Genomic DNA, 22,168 nt, shown 5'->3' with positions numbered 1-22,168 from the left:
TACGAGTCCTGTGATATGATGCGAGCGCTTCAGTACAGAGTCTATTATAGTTCGGACGTTTTGCTGTAAAGATCAATCTGTTTACTTCAAGCAGATTTTTCCTCCATTGCCTTTCAACTTGCTGAAGATCACATTTTGCTTCACGCAGGGTCATGTCATACCAAGGGGTGTGTAGTTTGTCACGGACCATTTTCACCTTGGCCGGAGCAACAATATCCAATACATATGACATATCCTCATGGAAGCGCTCAGCCAATTCATCAACTGTAGTACAGTCCGTTAGTTTGAGTTTTTGAATAGTGTGAATGGCCTGACTGAGGTCATGAGAGGTCACCGATGAGATGTTCCTTGAAATGCGATTAATACGGGGTACACGCGGACGTGATAGATCAGTAACAAAACTGATTAAACTATGGTCCGATGGAAGAATGTCACTGAGCTGAAATTCCATGACGCACGGTTCATTTATACGAGTAATAACTAAATCCAGTGTGTGCCCCTGTTCATGAGTAGGGCCATGCACGTGTTGTTTGAGACCAAGACTTTCTATCAAGTCAATGAATAGCTGAGTATCCTTCCGGTTTTTATCTTCTACGTGAAAGTTGAAGTCACCTAATAAAATCAGGCGACCAGGTGAAATTACAATACTCTCCATAAATGTTGCAAACTCGGTCATAAAGGTCGTCACATTTACGCCATTTTTCCGGGTTGGTGGTGGGTGGTAATTATGATTACAAGGTGTAAAAGATCACGTGAAAGAGTTATGTAAATACTCAAGTGTTCAAAAGATCAGAACATAACCGCAAAGGCTTTATCTGGCTTGACTGTGAGATGTTTTCCCATGATAGCTGCTACACCACCTCCTCTCTTACCTGACCTTGGATTTTGATGAACTTTATAATCAGGGAGGCCTGAGCAGATTTGAGGCACAGCACATTGATGTAACTTGGCTATCCAAGTTTCCAACCTTCCCCCGCGACCACTTACGCGGTCGCTTGTGGTGCTTCGCACCATGTCTTCACCGTCTTGTCAACATATCCTGGGGAGAACACTGTATATTAAACTCCTTCAATCTCTTCCATGTGGTAGAATTCACTCTTTATAATGAGGCATTGTTGACAACATACCTTCCAATATTCATCAAGGTGGAAGCAGTGTATACTAATGACGGCATGACTCAAGCAATGGCGGCCCTGTTGAAGGAGACAACGGCAACACGAAAACAAAATCCAAGATACCAGAAGACGACATCAGCAGAGAACTTCCTGGATGAACAGTGCTGGTCACCAAACATTCACGAGTAGTTGTCCACCCAAAAGAAATCCAAAATGTTGCACTGAACATGCCAAAATCCAAGGAACATAGGACAGACAAAATATTGAGTGCAGCCTCAGCGCATCTCATTTTGGCATATCATGACTGCGCGACTCCGACTATCGAGGAAAATAACAGAATCATGGAACATAAACATTGTAAAGTTCTTGCCATGGATGGAAGATACTTTAAAGTGTGAGTCTTGCCACATTTTGAGACTTTTCGTTTGACTTTGGGCATATACTATAGTTCTGGTTGTCAATGAAATTGGTATTAATAAAACAAACATTTACACACAAACTGAAGCTTATTTGAGCGGTTTTTATACGGTTGTATGTTATTTCAACGAAAACACAGGAAAAGTTGCACTTTTCGATTTCCATCATGGCGACATTTTCCGGAAATTGCCGAGCTCGCCCCGTTTTTGCATAAGTAGCTGTGACGTCACTAATAGAATGGGTGATGGTGACTTCGTGCATTGACTATGGAGATAGTGATAATTTCATGAGTGAAAGCAGTGCAACTGAGAATGTCATCGTCACAGAAGATATGACAAAGCTGTTCAGAATTTACAGGCCTGCAAATTTTAACAGTCGGAACCTTAACCTAAACGAGAACAAGAGCGGAACTCTTGTTGACCGTCGCGTCAGTGACAAGCCCACCGTGACTACAGTCAAACACACCAGTGCACTACCGTACACACAACCGCAAGCTAACAAAATATAAATATAAGTCTGGAGTTGCCATCCCACCTTATTATTACTTCTCAACACAAATTGCCTCGTTCAAAATCTGTATATAAAAATTTGAATTACACCATGACGCTTGTAGATAAATGTAGTAGAGATCAAGTTGAAAATTGTCCACCGTTCATAACACACATCTTTCCTATCAACAGCTGGAAGTGGAACAGGCTGAGGGTCATGTTAGCATAAACACCAAAGGTAGTATTCTCGCCGCAAAATCTTCAGTTTGGCGTTATAAAACCTCACGATGGCACTTTTAAAAATATGTGACCGTGAAGACATGTCTAGCCAAATTCTCGGGAAGAGATAAATTAAAATTGACATGATGTAAATATCGGGCACACTGGCACCCGAGGCCGGGCGGCTCAGCCGGCCATTTCTGTGACGGAGTGATCAGCTACGCTTCCGCAGTTTTTTTTCTTGATTAAGTGTCAGCGATATAAAGCACAGTGTTCATTGTTTCATGACTGCGAAATTCTCAAAGAAGCTAAAATATTTTAGGGGAGACTTAGTCGAGCAGAAGGGAACAGATGACGACAACGCGACTGCTTCGTCAACAGTATAAACTTCTTTGCTACACGTTGTGTCACTGTTACTGGCAGCGCCGTGCTGTATTATACACAACCTATCGTTCAGTCTCGCAAAGAGTCAGTCAATCACTACGTAAACTTTTTAGGAATTTAAAATTAGATATCTCCTACGTTACTAATTATAGAGTCACACACGCATGAGATCTAGTACTTGTATTCATTTATTTATTTACAATCACTTTCGTAAAGCATCTGAATCGGCGATCAGTCTTGGGGGATGTAAACACGGCCATACTTCTCAGCTCCGCGGCCCCCGCATCCTTGACATGTTTTGGGCAACCTGTCGCAGTCTTGCTGCTGTTCTCGCGAACGTGTACACGCGAAGCTTTCTGGTGACAATGGTCGTACTGGTACGGCATTGCGATTACATAATCGATGTAGTAACTCCAGGAATTAAAGTATATCTTACCGTACATCTGGCTTCCGAACCGTGTTTATTCTAAGTCACGGCACTCGAAAATGTGCAGTGCAGAAAACGCTTGTCTGAATGAATGCCTCTTTTCCGACCCTTTCTTGTAATTTTGTCAAATGCGGCTAATACATCATCCTAAAATGCAATAAACTGACAATGGCTGCAGTTACTTCAGCCACCAAAGGCGTAACTTCTCACCATGTTGAAGCCACAGCGGTAAGCATTCGCTATGGCCGAGGTGAACACACTCACTCGTACATTCTATTAGTTACGTCATTTCCGGTGGCAATGCCCGCGAATTCCGAAACGACCCGAATGGCAGATAACTTCAAAGTCGCACAACATATTGCATTTTAATAATATTTAACCGCGTCGTTTCATTGGGGTGATGCATTTATTTGAAAGTAGGGGTGGCAAAATCATATAGCATGGCTCATTTTAAGCAAAATTAACTTTGAATTTATGCGGGACATACACTTTAACATGGATGGAAGATCTTCCAGACGTTTTTAACTGAGAACTCACAATTCATGTAAACATCAGAATTGGCCAGTCATTTCATGTCTTCATCGTTCCGGCACATCAATGATCAATATCTTGACCAAAATGAAAAAGAATGCATCATCGGGGAAGCAGAACATAAAACAAGGAGACAACTTGAACAAAAACCAAAACAAACACCACTGACGATACTCTAGTCCAATCTAATTGCATACAACGACACAGTCCCTCCACAACCGTGAAAAGGAACAGAAATATAGGCGATATACTTATAAATGCCAGACTTAAACCCATCGCTCATGATCCCAGGGTCTGGGAGTGGCAATGAATAATGAATGCAAATCAATGTTGACATCGTGTTGCAGCCAGTATCAGCTTAGATAAGAACCCACGTTTGCAGGAAATCCTAATCCAGACAGTTTTATTTGAATACAAATATATGTACGGTAACAAAACAGATGATATTACAAAAAGATACAGTAGTTTTTACCGTCATGTTTGTTACACTCAGAAATCGTTGTGTACGGTACCGAGCTGTCCAAGGCCAACTGGGTACACTGCTGGCGTATCTTGAAGACGTAAACTCAACAATGTGTTTAGGTTTTAGTCCCAGCAGTATTTCAAATTTAGCCGTAAATGAACTCAAATGTAATTTTGTAAAACACTGCTGTTTGAGGCTGTTGCGGCCTTGAAATGTTCAGAAAGCCTGTGGATCACAGTCCCAACTGTACTGTGGATGAGATGAACAGTGAGGTCAGTTTCGTGCTGGTCATGATCGATCATGATCATGCTGCGCTTCGTGTTTATTATATTGATGGCAATCACAGGTGAGAATCGTTCCTTGGAACACTAACCATAAAAAGTCACATTTTTTAGGTCAAAAAGAATTAGTATACCAACAAAGTTAGGGTTCTGCTTCTTTCGGACGTCAGCATTTCACTGATGTAATAGGTGATATTGTTGGGTTCCAGTGATCGCACACTACCGGGTTGAAGCGAGCTTTAATGACATAGTGTAGGCATGGAGGCGAGTACACACACATGTCACATACCTTAGTAACCTTCTACCTAATGCGAATTGTCACGAGCATATTCTCATAAAGATATGCAAAAAAACTTTCATAACTAAATCACGGCAGTGTAGTATGCATTCGCCCGTTTTCGGGTATGTATCTGTTGAATGTTGTTTATTTAGGATTTTGTTGCATTGTATATATCGTAGTTGATCCGGTGTACACAGCAAATGTTTGATCATTAGCACGTTCTGCATGTCACTTTGTGATTGACAGCAGTTTGAAATGGTCAACGGCTATGTTGTTGACGCCAATGACAGTGTACAGAAATGAATTTTTCATCAATAAGTTACTTGAAACTGTAAAGTACGGTAGACGCTCACAACCCTATGTCCAAAGTATTCACGAAAGGTACTGTGGTGGCACAGAGCTATATTCATCTGCATGGAAAAGACTTATGCCAGTTTTCTGGAGCAGTTGCTTGCGTTGCTTCCATGTGTCAGTCATTTGAAACACATAACCCACTGAAGTTAAAATAAGCTGCCTTTTATACCCTAGGAATGGCTTTAAATAAAGCTACCATAACTTGAACTCCGATTCACATGAGCATACACAAACACAACAAGACCAAACCCTAGGCATTCTAGCTTCCCTTCGTAATAACAATATTCAGTAGAACATCTTGTGAACACATACAATCAATCAATCAACATGTCTCACCTATCAAAAATGAATTTTAAGTGACTTAAATACACACAAACCGTGGGGAGGAAGGGCGGGAGCAAACAGGTAGGTAATTATATGACAGAAATTAGTTTATGACTTCTTCTCTAACTGCTCTCTAACCGCAGATAAGATCTTTTAAATCTCGCCTAACACCCCCTTGGTCTATGAATAATTACCCACGATACACCAGTTTTAATCTGCAGCATATTGTGAACTCACTAGTACACTGCATGTATCAACCTTTCCTGAAGGTGAAAGCCACCCAGAAAATAGGGGTAATAACTCAAAGATTACCATGAGAAAATAATAACCAATGGAAATTACACTCACGGCAAATAAATACACACAAACTGTGGGGAGGAAGGGCGGGAGCAAACAGGTAGGTAATTATATGACAGAAATTAGTTTAAGTTTAAGTGACTGATGAAGAAAACTCTGTTTACAAAACGTTGCGTCAAGAGAACACAGTGTCACATTACTAGGCCCTCCACGGCTCCAGTGCAAGACACATCGGTGACTGGTACATCTCTTCATGGCTAATCAATTCTCTACATAAAACAGCCAAACGCAATATACTGATACAATATACACAATATCATACACAATTACAAAAAATGCAAACAACTCAGATATGAACGATGTGTTGAGTTGCTTTCCCTTTATTTATATTGAAACAATCTGTGAATGCATACAAACATCTATTTTTTACGTCCATGCATATACGTACTTCATGGGTACCAGGTTGCCATTCAGTCAGGAGATCAACCATGCTTCGCGGTGTTTTCAAAATCATGCTCCACTATGCCCCTATCCGTTGCAGCCACGTGTTATGCCTTATTAGAAAGCTGATTTTCTCTCCCTTCGAATGATTTAAAACACATCTAAGTCAACCAGAACTACAATTGTGAAACATCCATAAAAAAGAGTCGACTGTCAATATTAAAGTCGCAGGCAAGTATGATGGCAATTTGCGTATTTCAGTGACCAGCTTCATGTAACAAGACCTTGATGTAACGAGAAGAATCTCGCAGGTACCACTCTCTAAAGCTGCTATTTTTAAGTGTAGGCTATTTTAGAGATGTTTTCATCCGAAAGACACCAGGTATCTGTCAACTAGAATGTTAAAAAAACGCTGAAAGTTGCCGATGGGCTCGTTCCCGCAAAATCGTACCTTCACTTCTGCATTCACCCAGTTTGAATATTCATGAAAAATGCCCTTCTGCGATTGGCCAATACAAGGGTCATGACTTCAGCACCTGTCTCCAATTTTAGAGTGTATACGATCTGATAACCACAGATCGTCTAGAGCAAAAAACCTTTTAGTGAGTGATATTACCTCATCATAAATACCAGCTACTGCCAAATTGAAGGGACAATAGCTGTGACTGCACATGCTCTCCCTGGCCTTTCAAAAATGTTAGTAAATTTACGAATTCGGTTCAAAAATATTAGTAAGCACAAATTATGTAATGCTGAGCCTGCCAATTTTCAAAAAGCACTTCTGGTACTCAATAAATGATTTTAAGGGAATAGAAATGATGATTTCATAATAGACAAAGGAAAGTGAAAAATTCCTTTTTAGTTTTTTTTTGACAATGAACACTCATATTTTGATACGCATTTTCAAAAGATCCATTGAATAGCACAGTACATCATGGGTCATGAATGCTTGCAACATTGAAATTTCTTCCTTGTCTCAATAAAGTGTGTCATTTTGGTCAACTGGCCAATGAATGTTATTCAATTAATCGATCTTTATTATACAACATAACATTTTCAAGTATATTGTGACACAAATCGTAACTCCCTTTGTGTGTGTAGTCAGTGGTTGATGATTATATATATTAATATATGAAGTGGTCATTAATATTATCAGTGTTTGCACAAGTTTTAGATGCTAGAAAATCTGTCCCCAGTTTTTCATATTCGGAAAGCTCTGTAACTTTGAAAGTATGCATGTCATTTATAGGTACTAGGTGGTGCCTCTATAGCTGCAGTCATTATGCCATGTTCATCTCTAAAATTCTTTTAAAACAACCACTGATCAGAACATTTGGCAGTCTGTGGTTTCGCACAAATTTTGTCTGATTATAACTGCAAATTTAAGTAAAGTAAAGTAAAGTAAAGTAAAGTAAAGTAAGCCTTTATTGAAATCGTATCCCAGTTGGGATCTCGATCATAAAGTACAATAAAGGTTTTGCAAAAACAACAATGAAAGAGTATATATATATATATATATATATATATATATATATATATATATATATATATATATATATATATATATATATTATATATATATATATATATAATATATATATATATATATATGAGGTCAACATATTACAGGTTCATAAATAGTTTACTTTGTTTTTTCATTTTGTCTTGTCTGAGTTTAAAACATGTATGTATGTATTTTCCCAATTCACATAGTGATGCTTTATCTGTCCTTGAAATATAAATATAAATTTTACTATAACCCAAACGGGATTCGAACCCCCACACACTCACGGCAACATCGCCTAGCTGCTAGGCCTCACACAAAACCAGTCGGCCACTGCTTCCAACCCAAAAGAGTTGGTCACAGTAACCGACTTAGATGTTGCAATTCTGTGCACGACCGAGCAACACGGTGTGCGTGGAGCAGACGACACACAAGACACAGTACACAGTACACACACATATAGTAATCGGAAAAGCACAAAGCTTTTTACTGAGCTATCAGACAGCCTCGGGGACAAGTAAATATCCACCAGCAGGACTGTCCACTCAGGTTAAAGAAATATAAATTTTACTATAACCCAAACGGGATTCGAACCCCCACACACTCACGGCAACATTGCCTAGCTGCTAGGCCTCACACAAAACCAGTCGGCCACTGCTTCCAACCCAAAAGAGTTGGTCACAGTAACCGACTTAGATGTTGCAATTCTGTGCACGACCGAGCAACACGGTGTGCGTGGAGCAGACGACACACAGACACAGTACACAGTACACACACATATAGTAATCGGAAAAGCACAAAGCTTTTTACTGAGCTATCAGACAGCCTCGGGGACAAGTAAATATCCACCAGCAGGACTGTCCACTCAGGTTAAAGAAATATAAATTTTACTATAACCCAAACGGGATTCGAACCCCAACACACTCACGGCAACATTGCCTAGCTGCTAGGCCTCACACAAAACCAGTCGGCCACTGCTTCCAACCCAAAAGAGTTGGTCACAGTAACCGACTTAGATGTTGCAATTCTGTGCACGACCGAGCAACACGGTGTGCGTAGAGCAGAGGACACACAGACACAGTACACAGTACACACACATATAGTAATCGGAAAAGCACAAAGCTTTTTACTGAGCTATCAGACAGCCTCGGGGAAAGATACTTATAAGGTCTTGTGTGCCTCTGAATGCGTTTTTACAAATGTTTAGTTTACTGAAAAAATCATGTCTAATGTCTGTGTAGCCTTTGCAATGAAAAAGAAAATGTATCTCATCTTCTACTTGTTTGTTTTGGCAAATTGGGCATGCTCTGTCTAAGACATCAAGGTTTCTATATCTACCTGTGTAGTACGCAAACTGAGACTCGTAATCCTGCTAATGTTTTCTTAGAGAGAGTTACACTTTTAAAACGCTGCAGATGATCGTCATTTATTTTTTTGTCTGGATAAACTTTTTCGTCATGGGACAGTGTACAGCAATTGTCTCTGGATCATCAAAGAAAACTATCAGTATTCATAACATTTGCTGAGACAGTTTCTTGTAAAATGTTTTGAAGGAAACCTAAAAACTCAATCTGCAGATCGTCAAATGACAAATTTATGACAACTAAGATTTCCGGCAAAGATTTCCTGCTCGCTTCTACCTCCATGCACAGACAAACACTTTGCGGTACATTGTTCAACCATGCGCGGTCCGGACTGTAGTTCGACTGTCTTTCAGGCTGACTGTTCTTGATCTCTTCTCGGCGGTTTCATTGTTTTGTATTTTTCCATATCAGTTGCCGTTTTTATGCCCAACTTTCTTTCCCAGCTGAGGATACTATCTATCTAAAGCATTTGTAACTGCCCACTTCCCTCGATCCACTTCAACCGTCCATTCAGAAAGTTGACAGCATGTGAGTGTTGGGGTGTCTTGAAACTACCGTAATGCATGACACACCAGTATGAGAGTACTGTGACAACCCGGGGATCTTGAAACCTCTTCGTACATACTCATGTTATCAGAGGTCAAAGTCCAAAGCTAGCTATCACCATGCATCAATGCGCCTAAGATAGGGGCAGAGTAGTTTTTGAAAGACGAGATTTATATGACCGTATTTCCCCAGAATTCATAATCTTGACCGAAAATCAGGCTTCAAAAATAACAAAATTGTTCATAATGGCCGATCAGGCATTTATGTTTTTTGTAAATTTTCATTTTTGTTCGTAATTTACGAACGTTACGAGCGACAGCGAGAGCACAGTGCGACTTTTGATGATTTGTTTATTATTTTCAATACAGCTTATGTATAACACTTTCTTTTGCCCATTCTTCAAAAATATTAGTCAACAGATGAAGTGTTCAGATTGTTAACATAGCCAGCAACACAATCCTTAATTAGTGAAGTTAATTGGGACTAAAAATCAGACATCACCAATATAGGTACACTTTTCGATATACCTGTTGTTTTAAAAACTGAACAATTATTGAGAATGATGACATACAAAATAACGAGATACTTGCTGCTACTCTGAGCAAAAACCATCAACAATTACAGCTATTATTACCCCAGTGAGTTCTGTTGTTTTGTTGTTATTTAGTCGCTAAGTGATATCAAACTCTACTTTAAAGGGGAATGTAGAGTTGATAATCCTGTAAGTTGGCATGTACAGTTGTGAAATGATGATTGATATGGTTTGTGGTTATTCAAAGATAAACTGTCTTAAAGGGAGGGGTCGTTGGAACTGAGTGTGTGCGACTTTCTTATTTACAAACAATGTATTTTCTGTATGATATGCAGATACATCACGTCAACAGAGCTGCAACATTGAAATTTTATGATATTCATTGTTAACAAACATGTTTTAACTTTCATCAATCGCCAACGTACCCTAGATACAGTATTTACATCAGTTGTATGGGTCCTTGGCAACTATTGATCAGAGCTCCAACGACCCCCTCCCTTTAATTTGTAATTCATCCATAATGCAGCCATGGAAAGAGGTGCTGTTAAATTCTGTTTTGTGTTGTGTTTTAGCTCCTGCGTCCACACAATGGAGCCTATACATGTATATCATATACCAGTCTATGTCTGAGCATTAGTCTCTTGGTCCTTTAGCTCAGGGAAGGCTAAATTCAATTCAAATGACATTTGGATACAGTGATAATGCATGGCAGTGGCCAGAATAATTATTGGCAATTGTCATTGAATGCTTTATAAACATGGATCAATCAGGAACAACTTCACTGTATTTACAGTTGCCAGGCCATTATTCTTCTGTGGACCAATTTAGCTAGGGATATTGCAATATACCAAGGGAACTTCCTAAGCCAAACTCTGTTTTCCTATCTGGTGCGGCAAGATGAGATCTAAACAATCACAGCAGGTAATGAGATTTTACAGCCAGCAATGGTGATGTGATAACTGGGATGAACCATTTTCATGTAGGTTCATTAAAAGGGGACTGGATTGGGGAATGAAAACTAAAAGGAATAAAACAACGATCTTAAGAGATCATATCGTGCCTTGTCTTCTTTTTAGTCACCACGGACACCGTCCGGGGGGACTTAAAGGTTTGGTCATGTCTTTGCGTGCGTGCGTGCGTGCGTCTGTTCACGCAGATAGCTCAGAGATGCCTAGAGCAATTTCATTCAAACTTGGTACAACGATTACTTCATATGTCATACAGTTGCACGTCGATTTGTTTTGTGATACGATCCAATATGGCTGCCAGGCGGCCATTTTATTACGATTTTTTTCATGTACAGAGCCATTACTCAGGCATGTTTCAACCAATTTTATTCAAAGTTGGTACAAGGATATTGACCAATGTCATAGATATGCATGTCAGTTTGTTTTGTGATACGATCCAATATGGCTGCCGTGCGGCCATTGTGTTACGATTTTTTCATATACAGAGCCATAACTCAGGCATATCTCAACCAATTTTATTCAAACTTAATACAAGGACATTGATCTATGTCATACATATGCACGTCAATTTGTTTTGTGATACGATCCAATATGGCCACCAGGCAGCCATTTTATTAATTTTTTCATGTACAGAGCCATTACTCAGGCATGTTTCAACCTTTTTTATTCAAAGTTGGTACAAGGACATTGACCAATATTATAGCCGTGCATATCAATTTGTTTTGTGATACAATCCAATATGGCTGCCTTGCGGCCATTTTGTTATGATTTTTTCATGTACAGAGCCATAACTCAGGCATATCTCAACCGATTTTATTCAAAGTTGGTACAAGGACATTGACCTATGTCACACACATGCACATTGATTTGTTGTGATAAGATCCAATATGGCCGCTGTGTGGCCATTTTATTAAGATTTTTTCATGTCCGGAACCATAACTCAGACATGTATCAAGCGAATTTATTCAAAGTTGGTACAAGGACATTGACAAATGTCATACATATGCACGTCAATTTGTTTTGTGATACAATCCAATATGGCCGCCAGGTAATCATTTTTTGCTCACGTGTTCACACACATGAGCATATGTCGCAGCGATGTCTGTCTGTCTGTGTGTCTGTCTGTCTGTCCGTCTGTCTGTCTGTCTGTCTCTCTGTCTGTCTGTCTGTGTGTCTGTCTGTCTGTGTGCTCAATATCTCAAAACCGGCTCATCAGATCAGAATGAAATCTGGTACATAGATTCAGTTTGCAAATGGCAAGAACTGATTAGTTTTTGGTGGATGTGGCTTACTTACTTTTTGCCTATTTGCATAATTAATGATTTTAGAAAATACGGATATATATTGAGAACGACTGCACACAATTTGAGGAGATTTGCTACAAATGTTGATCACATCAAGATATATCAGCTGTGAAAGTTATTAAGGGGTGACGTGAAAGATAATAACTAATTTGCATATTTAATGAAATTTCCTAATTAGGGGTATATATCTGAATTTACTTAATCAAAATTGACGAAACTTGGTATCCATATTGAAGATACTATGATTTAACATTATTGAAAGTCATTAAGCATTTTTACTTCATCCAAATCGTAATTTGCATATTTAATGACCTTTCGAAATTAAGGATATATATTTGAATTTACATAACCAAAATTGATGAAACTTGCTCTGTACATTAAAGATACTATGATAGAACATTATTAAATGTCATTAAGCATTTTTACTTCAGCCAATTCCCAATTTGCATATTTTATGAACTTTCCTAATTAGGGGTATTTATCTTAATTGACGAGACCAAAGTTGATGAAACTGGCTATGTACATTATAGATACTATAAAAGAACATTATTGAAAGTCATTAAGCATTTGAACTTTAGCAAATTCCTTATTTGCATATTTAATGAACTTTCATAATCAGGGATATTTATCTGTATTGACTTGACCAAAGTTGACGAAACTTGCTATGTATATTAAAGATACTATGATACGACGTTATTGAAAGTCATTAAGCATTTTTACTTCATGCAGCCCCTAATTTGCATATTTAATGAATTTTTGAAATTAGGGATATATATTTGAATGTACATGACCAAAATTGATGAAACTTGCTATGTACATTAAAGATACCATTATGTAGGCTAACATTATTGAAAGGCATTAAGCATTTTTGCTTCAGCTAATTCCTAATTTGTGTATTTAATGAGCTTTCCTAATTTGGGATATATACTTGGATTTATTTGATCAAAGTTGGCATAACATGCTATGTACATTGATGATTATACCAGGTTATACCAATATTGGAAGTCATTTCCGATTTAAGTTTTCATGTCAGCTAATTTATAGTTTGCATATCTAATGAGCTTTCAAAGTTTGGAATATATAGTTTGAAGGACTTGACAAGAGGCAATTACACTTGCTATATAAAGAGGTGATACAATGACAGCAGTCAAAGAAATTAATTATTTCTATTTCAGCTAATTGCGTATTTGAATACTTAATGACCTATAGAGTTAATCTGTGGTGAATATTGTTCATTATATTGATCATAATACTTTCAATGAAGTTGCAAACATGTGGCAAAGGTTCAAATTTACACATAACTGCAATACATAATGAAACACGTGAGCATTTACAGTTCATATCTGGTATTACAATTTTTTCATGTACAGAGCCATTACTCAGGCATGTTTCAACCGATTTTATTCAAAGTTGGTACAAGGATATTGACCAATGTCATAGATATGCATGTCAGTTTGTTTTGTGATACGATCCAATATGGCTGCCGTGCGGCCATTGTGTTACGATTTTTTCATATACAGAGCCATAACTCAGGCATATTTCAACCGATTTTATTCAAACTTGATACAAGGACATTGACCTATGTCATACATATGCACGTCAATTTGTTTTGTGATACGATCCAAAATGGCCACCAGGCAGCCATTTTATTAATTTTTTCATGTACAGAGCCATTACTCAGGCATGTTTCAACCGATTTTATTCAAAGTTGGTACAAGGACATTGACCAATGTTATAGCTATGCATATCAATTTGTTTTGTGATACGATCCAATATGACCGCCTTGCGGCCATTTTGTTATGATTTTTTCATGTACAGAGCCATAACTCAGGCATATCTCAAACGATTTTGTTCAAAGTTGGTACAAGGACATTGACCTATGTAACACACATGCACATTGATTTGTTTTGTGATAAGATCCAATATGGCCGCCGTGTGGCCATTTTATTACGATTCTTTCATGTCCGGAACCATAACTCAGACATGTATCAAGCGAATTTATTCAAAGTTGGTGCAAGGAGATTGACCAATGTCATACATATGCACGTCAATTTGTTTTGTGATACGATCCAATATGGCAGCCATTTGGTTATGATTTTTTCATGTACAAAGCCATAACTCAGGCATATCTCAACCAATTTTATTCAAAGTTGGTAAAAGGATATTGACCTATGTCATACATATGCACATTGATTTGTTTTGTGATACGATCCAATATGGCCGCCGTGTGGCCATTTTATTACGATTTTTTCATGTCCTGAACCACAACTCAGATATGTATCAAGCGAATTTATTAAAAAGTATTTTTATCACAGACCTAATGAAGAGGACTGTGTCTATCCTCTCTGAGGACCTGTAATCAAAGTACCCATTAACAAGTGGGGAATGTGTCATCAACGATGACTTGTTGATAGATATTACACATAACTAGTTTTGAAAAAGCTGCATGAAGTAACATCATTACAGCACATGGTATTTTGTACAAAAGTTTGAGATCACCCCATGTACATTGATCTTTCTAAAGCCGGTCTTTACTGTGTGGTTCACAGGAGTCCAATCAAAAGCTCTCAGCGACTCATAAAAAGTAAGCTTTACAATCTGTCTTGAAAGCTCCAGCAAAATTCGAGACAAGATGACAAAATCTGTTGATATTTTAACAAGGAAAATTTTTTTTTTTATGGTAAAAAGCTACATGAAGTTGAAACTATGGTAAATATCGCTCAGAGAATAAATGCACCACAGAGGCACTTCAGCATGTCATTGCCCATCTCATTCTCAGTACCATTGCCCAAAACATCCTGGAAGAACATAATTCAAAAAGTTTGACATGACCTGCACAACTAGTTGCTTAATATTTTGTGGGTGAAGTAACCTTTGATACCAGCCAGTAAAATATTGACAAAATACCTATTTTAGAATACTTGTACTGTAAAAAAACTAGCCAGCAATCAGAACAGTGTTCAACATACTACACGATGAACTGAGTCACACATACAAACTCACTACCAAAGTTCCCTCTGACCAGCTAAATTACTGAAACATAAAGCAGACAGTGAAGTACCGGTACATTATGGTTCATCCCAGTATCAGATCACCATTGCTGGCTGTAAAATGTGTTACCCGCTGTGATTGTTTAGATCTCATCCCACCACTCCAGATAGGAAAACAGAGTTTGGCGTAGGAAGTTCCCTTGGTATATTGCAATATCCCTACCTAAATTGCTAGGTAATTACCAACTTGCCCCACCGAAGAATTATGGCCACAACTGTAATGAGACTCGCAGCATTGGCTATGGAAGCCATTGAGCAAAGTCATGATAGTTACTTGATATTTGCACAGGAGGATGTTTCGCCATGCATCAGTGCGAATAAGGACATGGTACTGTACTTGTTTGCCCCACAATGGGGATGCCCCATAGTGGGGCAAGTGAGGAATGCGAACTTTTTTATTCGCAGCTCAGCAAAGCAAATAAGACGTAAATTTCTTATTCGCCCCGCAGCGGTATGAGTGACGAATTTTCGTTTCTTATTTGTCCCGCAGCAGTGCATATAAGGACTGTAAATTTCTTATTCACCCACATACACAGCTAAATCTGACTACCTTGGCATGGATCAGAGACATATTTTAAACGGATAAAACTAATTTGCGCTGTAAGATTCCAGGGATATAAATGACTTTGGAATTCTTTTTTTTATTATTGCCTGGAAAGCTAAGAAATGGAAAACCCTGAAAGAAGTTCTGATGGCCTCAGTGGCACTCAAGTCAAACAGCAATGTGTATTTGGTGCCGCCTGAGTATATCAGACCTAACTACGCTGGTTGACTTGACTTCCTGCCTATGGCACAAGACAACACTTTCGAATATGTTTTCATGATCTTTGTGCAATCAAACCGAATATTATTATGACAATAAAATGTGTGCCTGGCCTTGGTCACATGGTGTATCAAAACTTGGCAATTGCCATTAAACAGCCCCATCCCCCTTCTGCTAATCTATAGTGCACAATAGTGTTCAACTGCAATCTTTGTAAGGGTAGCACAGTATGATAAATTACCCACAATTCCCTTTGATTTGTATCCTTGGAGGTTACTTTTCTTATAACTTTTTCACTTCTGTATGCAAGCAATAATGTGCAGCATCAGAATAATTGATAAATAATATCAAGTAAAAGTACGATTAGAAATTTCAGTGAAAGTTTCCAAATAACCATTAAACAACCATGGAAGTCATGTTCTGTAGGTACTACAAATGCCAAACTTTTTAGGCAGCAATTTATGATGAACTGAAGGGGTCATTCTCTGAGAAAACTTAGAATGCAAATTTCTTGTGTCATTTCCATTGGAAAAAATTGATATCCTTTTGTTTCAAAAAACAGGTGTAACTAGTGTCCCTACTTCCATCACATTATTCTGTATGGCTGAAGACATTTTTTTTGTCCAATCAGTGGAAAATTTTACAAAAATGCTATCTCCTCTCTCAATCTTGTATAACTTTCCAAATCATTTAAAATGAGAATTGAGAAGAATGGTGTCCTTAAAAGTATGGTTTCAGAATTTTTACAACTAGTCTATGAATTTGTCTACACATGGGAGACCTGGTAGACTTCTCTGGGGAATCTCTGAGGATACAAATCACAATGAATTATGGGAAATCTACAGTACTGTGAAGCGCATGTCTACTGTCTACGCATCTTGTTATTGCTTGCTGAATGATATCCCGGAATGATATGCCAATGAATTTATTTTGTACTTCTCTGTTCAAATATGTACTGCGGTATTTCAGAGGATACTGAACTTTGACAGTGAAGACTGACGTTCTGTCCTGGTGCACAATCTGTGCATTACATAAGTCTCACTAAACCTGGTAGTTGGCAGCGGCCGGTGGATCAGGTTGAACACTAAGTGGTAGCTAGTGTGAAATCCAGGTACCCATGGAAAATCAATGCAAAGTAACACAACCCAGGCTTGAATTGCTCCGAGTATTAGGAAAAATTATCAAAATATATTAACTTGAAGTAATTTAGCAGACTGTCACGTTAGCGGTGACATGTTGCAAAATTGATCAAAGCAACATATATTTGTAGACTAGCTACCATGATGATTGTGGGGTGTGAACATGATGGCAGGGCTTAATTGGCCAGCCAGTATAACAGCTGTGTGTGTGCCCGAGCTGAATGACCAAGGCCAGTCCAGGCACTGCTGATATCTCAGTGAAAATAAAAAAACGCTGAAGTTACTCATATAAATTTATAGACCTTAGCCTTTGATGCATCAACTTGTGAGATTTCATTTTAGGCATTTTGAATACAACAGTAAATTTCCTCGCAAACTTGAAAAGTGATCGCTGTCGAGTGGCTGCTGTCAACTTCTTAAACGCCCAATTACTGTATCTTTTAGCTGTATCTTTTAGCATTATTTTTATGATTTTACTTCCAAACTAAAACAAGTTTGTGGGAATGTACCAGTACTCATTGAGAGGTGTTTAAACAAATAGAATAAGCTATCCACTGGGACTGCATGTGCAATTTTGAGCAAGATGAATAATAAACGTTTGCCCAAACGTAAAATGGCGCCCTCAAGCAAATAAAGCAAAAACACCGTACGTCATGCATATATGCATTGGAATCTTCACAGAAACAACAGAGTAGTCCAATATAATGCATAGTGCTGATGTTTTCCACTGGGACATCTAATGCTTTGTTTTCTTTGTAATATTACCAGTTTTTAAAAATGGCGGGAAATCAAAGTAACGGTTAAAATTTAACAATTTTTCAGTAGTGAAAGCCTATATCCTGTAAACTTGTAGAATTTAAAGAAAACCAGTGAAAATAGAAAGCCTTTTTCAGGCCAACATATTTCAAGAGTTTACAGCTATAGGGGCTTTAAGTTCTACATGATCGCAGCTAGCTAGTAAAGCCGTGGTAGAGGTCATTGTGAGGGTTAGATACTCATTACGTTCCATATTATTTAGAAGTGTTTCTTTTTTTTACTATAGTCTTACTTTTCGTATGAAATAAGACTTTTTGTATGGCATTCAAGATATCTTGTTCCTTTTTGAAGTTTTCAATGCCCTGCAACGATATGCAAAGTTTATGGGCTGCGGTGTTGCCTATCCTTTATAGTCTTGCTCCAAGTCTGTGGGCATAAAAATGCAAAACATCTACTTGAAGGAAGAAACCAGTAGACTATTGCACTAGTGGTAGATAGGCTGTTGCATAGATCATGGGGTGGACACGCTTGGCCAGACAGTAAAGCTGAAAAGACAAGCATACATAAGGTAGCAACTGTTTTGGGGCAATTTTTGTCATTTTTGGTCAAAAAATCGTAAAAAATATTTTTTCCTTAAAGCCCCTGGACAGACAGCTTAAATATTTGGTGTACAGATGTCCAGGGATGACAATAGTTAGATATGTGGAAGTTGTCCTGAAATATACAAATTTGTATTTTTAAGACAATTTTTTCATTTTTGGTCAAGATAACTTGTTCTAAAAATTACTTACCTGATAGCTTTGTAATTTGGTACAAAAGTCCCGAGGGATGTTATTAGATAAATTTTCTGCTCAAAGTGTTGGGAAACTGCCAAATTTTTATATTTTAGGTAATTTTCTCAGTTTGTGACCTTAAATGACCTACACCAACCCAGGATATGTTGTGAGGTTTCGAAGGCTGTGAACATAATTTTGTCATATTTGGTATCAATTTGTTGTAAAATTTGATTAAGAAAACAAAGCTGAGGTAAATTTTTTCATTGCGGATCAATTTTTGCAACTTATCCATGTAAGATACACAAGAACTGACGAGAACTTTGGATCCAGGATAATTCCAGATGTCGTAATCACCCCCCACAATGGAATCCATTTCACTATCTGTAACTAATTTAAGTGCTATTTACTTTCGAATGATAGCACTCATAGCATTAATTAAAAAATCCCCAAGGTTTTAAATATATTTCCTGCCATCTGGCTTTATGTAAACATGGTCAACTAAGGGGTGGAACATCTGATATTCAGGAGGGGGTAAGGTCTAGAAGATTGATAAAGTAGCATTACTTTTTACCAGATCCCTTGTACATTTTTTCCCACTCTTTATTTTTTCTCTACTCTTCCAACCTATTCTTTTTGTCAAGCCTTCTCTGGCTGATTTTTTTGTTGACATTTGCTAAATGTAAGTAGGATCTGCTTGTCCTATTGCTATAGAAGTTTATATGCATGTTCCTAAAGATGACCTCCAGTACCTAAGTTGCAGACCTTATTTGCTTTCGGCATTCTTGTTTTCTGTTTAAATATTTCATGAATGGACCAATTCAAACTGAATGTGAGTACACTGTCCTTGACGGTATTTTTTGTCATTTTAGATTCTTATGTGAAGTGAAAGAAACCTTTGCCAGGTTACCTTTAAACCAGCTGCTGACCTGCCATCTTAAAAGTGTGATTCTTCTAGTTTGTTGATATTTTTCCAAAATGAAAATTAAATTGATTGATAATGGATTGTTTATATGCCAGCAACAGAAGGAATAATGCTACAAGAATTCATTATGTTTATTATTTATTTGGCATCTTTTTTCTTTCTACAGATGGAGCGTGTGATCAGAGACATGCAACATCCAGAAACTGGTATTCCTATTCGATCACAGAAGGTCTTCCTCACTTCCATTCCTTGTGCATTCACTGGTTAGTGTTTCTGTATTCAGCTCATATTGTGGTCACTACCATTAACTAACACTGATTGTACTCCCATTTAAAGTACATTGTTTGCAACATAATGAATTGCTAGTCAATATAAACAAACGGATGACCAGTGAAAAGCCTGATGAATCACTTCGATTTCAAATTCAAAACTTTATATCCAAAATACTGAAGTGTAGAATTGACAGAGGTAGAAAAATATGAAGGCTTTACAAAAGTAAAAGTGATGGAGGTAAAAAATGATTGCATTTCCAAAAAATAAATAGGTAATAGGCAGTGGAATTATTAGTCTACGAGTGTACATTGTTATTTCATTATAAGATTCTATAAACTTTTCTCAGATTTCATAACAGCAATTTTGTAATTTTGAGATGCTCTGCAGCACTAGACATATAGATTGTTGATCTACATATGGAAGGGTGGAATCACAAGAAACTTAATTGTGTAGTGTAATTTTCATGCTCATGCTTAAAGTCAGCTGTAGATGGTGTACTGCCATACTTATCCATTAAAAAACGCATAATTGACTGGCCATGAGGGCAACAGCATATGTTTGCACCCTGAGGGACTGAGTCACCCCAAAAAAATAGACTCTTTCCCTTGGCCAAAGGCCATGGGAAACAGTCTGAGGCCGTACTCAGTGTGTTAAGATTGGTAACTTTTCATCCAACTTTATTCAAGTCAAAACGGGTGTACCTCAAGGTAGTGTTTGTGGACTGATTTTATTCTCACTTTATATTAACGATCTCCCCACAACACCAATTTATGGTTTTGCTGATGACATAAACATCCTAAAAGCGTCCACAATAAGATAGATAGATAGCGTGCACAAAGTGCACATTTATTTGCATTTCAAGGCCTCCGGCCCATATACAGCGGGGTTTTATCAAATGACTGATACAAAATACACAAAAATTGGAAGAGAAAAAAAACCCAGGACATATGAAGCACCAATGCTGACACAAAATACCACAAAAAACATGGTCTTTCTTCTAAGCTACAGTGAAAGTCATGAAACTTAATCTGAAAGTTTTAAAACATCTTCTCTCATTTGAAAGGCTTTGTGCACGAAATTACAAAGGTTTAAGACATCTGTAGAATCCTTTACACTCATTACTTTCAAAAATTTTAAAAACTTAGGTTCTCCAGTTACATCGTCTGGTAAATATTGTTTTCTTAGCTGGTTGTACAAAGGACAAATTAGTAAGAAATGATATTCATCTTCAACACTTCCATTTGAATAGTTGACAAACTCTAGCTTGGGAGTCAATGTTCTTGTGTCTTTCCTCCTCTATTGCAAGTGGTAGAGATGAGCAGCTGAAGCAAGCAAAAGTTTGTAAAATAAAACAATTACAATTAAGACGCAGATATTTTTCTGGTTCGAGTAGACTCTTAATCTGTGTATAGATACGTAATTTGGGTTTCAATGATAAGAGACCTTTCCATTGTTGCTTCAAGATACCCGCTAATCTTGTTTCAAAAGCCGTAAAAAATAATGTTTTATTGCCAACTTCTTGAGCAAGCCGAACATGGCCAAAACCATAAGAACAAAGAATTTGTGTGACGGATGTTGCCCATGTATGTCTGCCTAAGGAGTCAAGGTTGTACAACATCAAATATGCTTGTCTTGGGAGTCTTTCTGGAGCCATTTCTGTAAGCTTCACCCAATAATGAATACAACGTTTTAGTGTATGAAAGAAAATTGGCATTCTACCACATTCACCTGTCACAGCTTCATTTGCTGTTTGACTTGGAACACCTAGTAACTTTCTACACCAAATTCTCTGTATTTTTTCTATGGCATCGTAAATCTGGAAACCCCATATCTCTGAACCATAACAAAGAATCGGCAGAATCATTGCATCGAACAATTTAAAATGAGAGTGAAAAGTGAGATATTGCAATTTCCATCTGGCGATTGACAACATATTTAAAGCTTTACTGGCTTGATTTGCTAGTGTATAGACAGCTTTTGACCAAGTGTTGCGTGATGACAAAAGTAAACCTAAGTATTTGTAGTGAGACACAATTTCAATTTGAATATCCCCAAAATGCCATTTTTCTCGATGGGCTCTGTGGCCCCCTTTTCGAAAACTTACAATCTTTGTTTTGTCTAAATTTATGTTCATATGCCACTTGGCGCAAAACTTAAAAAGGATGTCTATTAAATTCTGTAGATTTCTGACAGAGTCAGCAAAGATGGCCACATCGTCAGCATACAATAAACAGAAAAAATCATACATGT

The 22,168-nt window shown here is 37.8% G+C and overlaps 1 protein-coding gene across 3 annotated transcripts in view; it reads left to right on the top strand.

The window, feature by feature from the left end:
• LOC139152188 (regulator of G-protein signaling 9-like) overlaps positions 1-22,168 on the top strand; it is a 159,506-nt gene that overhangs the window by 80,463 nt on the left and 56,875 nt on the right. For 2 of the 3 annotated variants that reach the window (XM_070725320.1, XM_070725322.1), the window contains one exon: positions 19,812-19,908. The exons of the other annotated variant lie outside the window; for it this stretch is intronic. In XM_070725320.1, coding sequence (XP_070581421.1) covers positions 19,812-19,908 — 97 coding nt within the window. Of the gene's footprint in view, positions 1-19,811; positions 19,909-22,168 lie in introns of those variants that run through there. 3 annotated transcript variants of the gene reach the window in all.

Source organism: Ptychodera flava, chromosome 15, assembly GCF_041260155.1.
Source record: "Ptychodera flava strain L36383 chromosome 15, AS_Pfla_20210202, whole genome shotgun sequence".
In the NCBI taxonomy this organism is placed as follows: Eukaryota; Metazoa; Hemichordata; class Enteropneusta; family Ptychoderidae; genus Ptychodera; species Ptychodera flava.
This window is presented reverse-complemented; position numbering and strand designations above follow the sequence as displayed.